Genomic DNA, 5,854 nt, shown 5'->3' on the forward strand with positions numbered 1-5,854 from the left:
CCACAGTCACCGTGGCAGCGTATACATTTAGACTTCGCTGGTCCATTCCATGGACAAACTTACCTTCTGGTAGTTGATGTATACAGCAAGTGGCCGGAAATTTTCATCATGGAACATCCAACAGCAAGCTGCAAAGTTAGAAAACTGCGGCAATTATTCAGTCGTTTCGGGGTTCCAGAACAAATAGTCAGCGAAAACGGCACTCAGTTTACATCATCTATCTTTTCAGAATTTTGTCAGCAGAACGGAATAGGAAAAATCCAAACACCTCCATTCCATCCGCAATCGAATGGCTAGGTAGAATGCTTTGTTGGTACGTTCAAAAATGCCCCAAAAAACTCAAGAGGGGAGGGTACCACCGAAGACATCTTAGAGAGGTTCCTGTTTATCTACCGTTCTACACTGAACCCTCAAACAACAAATGGGGTCTCTCCAGCAGAAGCGTTACTTAGCAGAAAAACAAGGACACATTTCGATGTCATCCGTCCGACGCCATCTCGTGAGCCCCAACGAAACGTATCGATGGAGATGCAGTTCAATCGACACCATGGGGCACAAAGACGATTGTTCACGATGGGTCAAAAAGTACTTGCTATGGACTATCGTGGTAAACATCCTACGTGGACAGCTGGTCGGATCGTGAGAAAGAATGTGGCTAATGAAAGTGTCAGTTGGCTCAGAAGTTTGGATACGTCATGCTAATCAACTGAAAGCAATTTCGATAGCTAGCAGCGAGAATCGACATCAAACACCTCTTTACGCTCTGCTAGACAACTTTGAAATCAAAACGCCCGGAACAGACAGTTCAGTTTCTATGCAAGCAAAGAGTGATACAATTTCCTTATTGCCTAGACGATGAACAGATCGAAATCAGAGGGCAGTCACTTGGTTGCAGTTGGACCCTATCACCAGATCCTACGAATCTGCTCAAGGGGAGGTGTTAGTGGGACATAGATTGAATTAAAGCATGCTTTATGCATGATGGTAATGCTGCGCGCTGATTGGCTAATTCTAAACTAATCAGCCAGGGCATATTATTGGAGAAAAATCTAGAAGCTTCTTATGTATATACTATAAATATATGAACGTTATTCAAACTAGTGATTGCTGTTCACTTATCATTATTATTTTGAAAACAATTTCATTCCTGTTCAACGTGTTCTGATTTTGGGGTCTTGTCCAGTGTCATTGGATAAGAATATTAAGCAATACGAATAGCTGGGTCGTTCATATAGCAAAACACAATTATGAAAGTGGCGTCGAGGAAGAAGGAAAATTCAATCAAAATGACTATATCAGGCGACCAGCTCATCCGATTACTACAACAACAGCAAGCATAACTTGATGCACAAATGCTGTTGTGGGGTCGTTCATATTGCAAAACACAATTATAACAGTAACGATCCGACGTTTTTCATTCATTTCCTATTCCCATTACCAATGTTCATTCTTCCATGTCAACATCACTTGATAAAACAAATCAATTATTAAAGATTCCCATTGTGAAAATTTGAACAACATATGTAAGTGAACAATATTGTTTTCAATTAGATCGTCATCAGGCTTTACTCTAATATGCATGAATATTTATATGAAAATGTTAGACCAACCAAGACTATTTCAGTCAATAATCACAAAGAAATAGAATACATTACCAAGCATAATAATAGTTAAAAGTACAAGTTGATAGTAGGAAGACAGGTGTACTGATAGTAGTAAGAATAGTAAATTACAATATCAACAGTCTTATCAATAATTAAACATAAGAATTAAGAGGTCAAATATGGGTAAATAGACTTACCATAGTGATCACAAAACGTTAAAATCATTACGTAATAAGAAGTATGTAAGTAAATAGATAGTGAAGAATACAAACGGAAAGAGGTAGAAAATTACAAAAAATGATAACCAAATTAAGATAATAGAAATAAAATTTTACAAATAATAATAATGTCATTTATTAAATTATGTCCTGCCATGGAAGGGATAGGGGGGTTACGAATTTCTTCTGCACACACAAATTGAGATGGAATGTACGAATTCCTATGGCTTCTGCTATATGAAGTAGACGGGAGCGAACTCCGTTGGGAAACGATGGAGGTATACGATAGATCACTTGAAATGACTTCAATTTATTGACAATATGATCACTTTCAATTAGATGTGCCAAGATAGAACTGCGTATTGTTTTTATTTGGCTTTTTCCAAACCATGCTGGTAGATGTTAACTCATTCGTTGGTTAAGTTGCTTAGTAGTACACCCGATATAGCTATCTGCACAGGAGCAGCTGAACTTAAAAATGCACATGTAGGAGGCCAACTCAGGTAACTTATCCTTCGTTTGAGTAGACATCACTGGTCGACTCGAGAAATTCAATGCAAGATAGGCTGCGTAGAAAGTTCTACTAATTACTTTTGTTAACCTATCTTTCAGAGTTTCACTGGCTACATCCCCGTTGAATGGTAATTTCATGTATTGAGGCTTCTTACGAACAGTTTAAATCTCCGACTTCTTCCTTGTATCATACATGTACTTTTTGATGAACGCAGCATGGTAGCCGATCTCAGTCAGTGAGTTATAGATAAATTGCAGTTCCTGACTTAAAGTATCAACAGAACAGATTTTATTTGTTCTACTAGTGAGGCATCTAACCAAGTTTCTTTTATATTGGATAGGTGTAAAGCTATAGAAGTGAGTGTATTATCGGGCAGAGGGTCTTTTTCTATACACGCTTCTACTTAACGAGCCATCACTTAGCCTGCTTAGTGTAACGTCAAGGAAATTCAGCTTCATGTCACACTCGCCTTCACAAGTGAAGCTAATCGCTGAATGTACACTGTTGAACTGTTCTAGTAGTTCATCCTTACTGGTGTTCTGATCCACGACAATAAATGTATCATCGATGTAGCGTCAGTATAGATCGAGCTTCTAAATAGCCTCCTTAAGTGGGCCATTTTCCAGCGTAGCTAAGAATAGATCAGCAAGAATCTGGCCTAGTTGAGCTCATGACTATTCCGTCTATTTGTCTATAATAAGAATTGTTGAAATTAAAATGAACATTCATTGTACATCTTATAAGCAGTTCTTTCAGACAATCTTACGGCAAGCCAATGTTGATTTGTTTTCCAGTTATTTGCTCGCATATGAACTCAATAGTCTCCATAAGTGGTACATTAGTAAACAAGGATACTACATATAGTGAGAACATATTTTTCATACTATAATTCATATTTTCCACTTTGGAAGTGAAGTCGAATACATCTTTTACACTCGTACTAACAATTGATTTGTGCAAAGGCTCTAAGATACGTACTAGCCACTTTGCAATTTTGTGATAAGGGGAATTGAACATATCTAGGACTGGACGCAGTGGAAGACCTGGTTTATGAACTTTGGGTAAGCCATACAGTCGTGGCGTATAAGATCCAAATGGTTTAATAGAATCAAGAATCTCTTGTGTAATTATTCCCTTATTCTTTAAATCCTTAAGAGAGTTAGTCAATTGGTTTTCCACTTTTTTATTGATATCGGAATGATTGGTGACTTTTTGAAATTTGCTGGGATCATTAAGCATTGTTTCTATCTTCTTATTACGTAATGATTTTAATGTTTTGTGATTACTATTCCAGTCTATTTACCAACGTTTGACCTCTTAATTCTTATGTTTAATTATTGATAAGACTGTTGATATTGTAATTTACTATTCTTACTACTATCAGTACACCTGTCTTCCTACTATCAACTTGTACTTTTAACTATTATTATGCTTGGTAATGTATTCTATTTCATTGTGATTAATATTGACTCAAATAGCCTTGTTATTGGTCTAAAGGATTTTCATATAAATATTCATGCATATTAGAGTAAAGCCTGATGACGATCTAATTGAAAACAAATCAATTAGTCTTAGGTGATCAATCACTAGATGCTGGATTTACCCAATCATACAGTCACTCTTTTGAAATTGTGCCATTCGTCATCATTGAAGGGTGTATAACAAACAAACTACCAATCCGCTAACCAATTGTGGCCGTGGGTACATACTGCGTCCAATAAATACATAAATTGTGACCAACCACAAACGTGTGTGTCAACGTGTTATTGTCTGTGTTGACCAGTGTCATCTGGTCAGTATGAATATATAAACAGCAATATGATGGCTTGATATTTGAAAAGAGTTGGAGAAGAGTGTTACCGATTGCTTCATATTACGTGAAAACAATGTGTCTGAAAATGAGATTTATCAAAATGCTCATCATGCTGTTTGTAGTGTACCTTACAATGATTCAGTTCGTTGATTCAGGTTGTGATACGGGAAGTAAGTAGAATTCTTCATATCTGGTTGCTATAATAGTAAGCTAGTAACTGCTAACCCATAACTAACTGTTGATTTCTCTCCTATTTTTGCCATAGAACCAAACGACCCCAATGTTTTAGAAGTCAAATTGAATGGTGATTCCCAATCCTTTGAACTTCCGAAACTTAACATTCCTATTCCAAAACTCCGTAACGACCAGTCATCTGGGTGAATTGAGAATGATGTCTGATGAAAATTAATTTTAGCATATCAGTATCTCAGTACATGGTGATCTGAAGGAGATTTCATTTTTTTAATTCTATTTACAAATTTGTTTTTAATAACATGTTGATAAATATATCTGTCACAGAATTTGAAATGTCTTTTTTCTATCTTCGTTGTTGTTATGAATGAGTCCATAATAGATAGCTTAATAGGCACGTTCGATTAGAATCGATGTACACATCGACTACTTTGCAGTAAGTAACAACTAGTCTCAATATACATCATGTCATTTGAATTATCGATTACAATTAACCGAGAACAGAGAGTGTTGAAGGTGGTCACTAATGACCACATGACGATTGTTATCAGAATGTGGATTTGTGAAGATTGTAGTAATTTCAGTAGTTCGTTCTTACATTGCTGAATAGTCGCATCAATGAAAAAGTATCATGATCAGTTCATGAATGGAATATGAATAAATTATAAAATTATGACGAAAACTACAGAAATCTAAGCATTCAACTCTTGACTTGAGCTGCACACTAACACTCCTGTCTTGATTTATAAAACCGTCATCAATTTGTTTAGATTTAATGATCATCTTTTAATCACGCGAATCATCCGTCAATTGAAATACGACTTTTCTAACCAATGAATGATTATGGTATAATAGTCCATTATTCGATCCTGGAAGTTACTTGTACTTTCATCTTCACTAGCATATGACAACTACATTAGTTGTGAAGAAGTCCTGTAGATCAGACTGCATTACATATTAATGTCATTCACTTACCATCCATGCAGTTGTATAAGTTTATGACACAGAAAATTTGAGTGATTGTTGTGATCGGTTTATAGATGAAGTTTTATCAGATGTATATTGTTGATGAGTGTTGAAGTGTAGAAAAATGGTGAATCTGTAGCTCAATTAATGTAGGAATGGGCTAGAAAAGAATTTTTGGTTGTCTCTCCGTCTTTCTCTTTCTGTTCCCCCTCCTTTTTGAATGTTAGATATGCAGATACAGTTCCACTTTCATCTTGACAACCAACTAATGCAGATCTGATGCTGTATCAGTTCCTCTCCTGGTTATCACATCCTCCATCGTCCTATTGAACTTTTTGTTGATGCAGATATGGTCAATGTGGTTCTATGTAGTGTGGCCCGCTGAAGTCCAGTGGATTTTGTGAATGCGTTTGTGTGGGAATATAGTGCTGCCTATGACCAGTTTATTGAAGTCACCTAGGTTTGCTAATCTATCGCCATCTTCGTTCCTTTCTCCCAGTACATGTCATTCCATGACGTTTTAGTATCCAGTGTTGTCCATTCCAAT

At 36.4% G+C, this 5,854-nt stretch overlaps 1 protein-coding gene across 1 annotated transcript; it reads left to right on the forward strand.

Annotated features, from left to right (window-relative positions):
* Nucleotides 1-4,222: 4,222 nt before the first annotated feature.
* Smp_203090 (uncharacterized protein) lies at nt 4,223-4,530 on the forward strand (the record flags this gene model as incomplete). Its single annotated transcript, XM_018798499.1, has 2 exons — nt 4,223-4,319; nt 4,415-4,530. 2 exons carry the CDS (start codon nt 4,223-4,225, stop codon nt 4,528-4,530), a joined length of 213 nt encoding a protein of 70 aa, XP_018653434.1.
* Nucleotides 4,531-5,854: the final 1,324 nt, after the last annotated feature.

This window comes from Schistosoma mansoni, chromosome 6, assembly GCF_000237925.1.
Source record: "Schistosoma mansoni strain Puerto Rico chromosome 6, complete genome".
In the NCBI taxonomy this organism is placed as follows: Eukaryota; Metazoa; Platyhelminthes; class Trematoda; order Strigeidida; family Schistosomatidae; genus Schistosoma; species Schistosoma mansoni.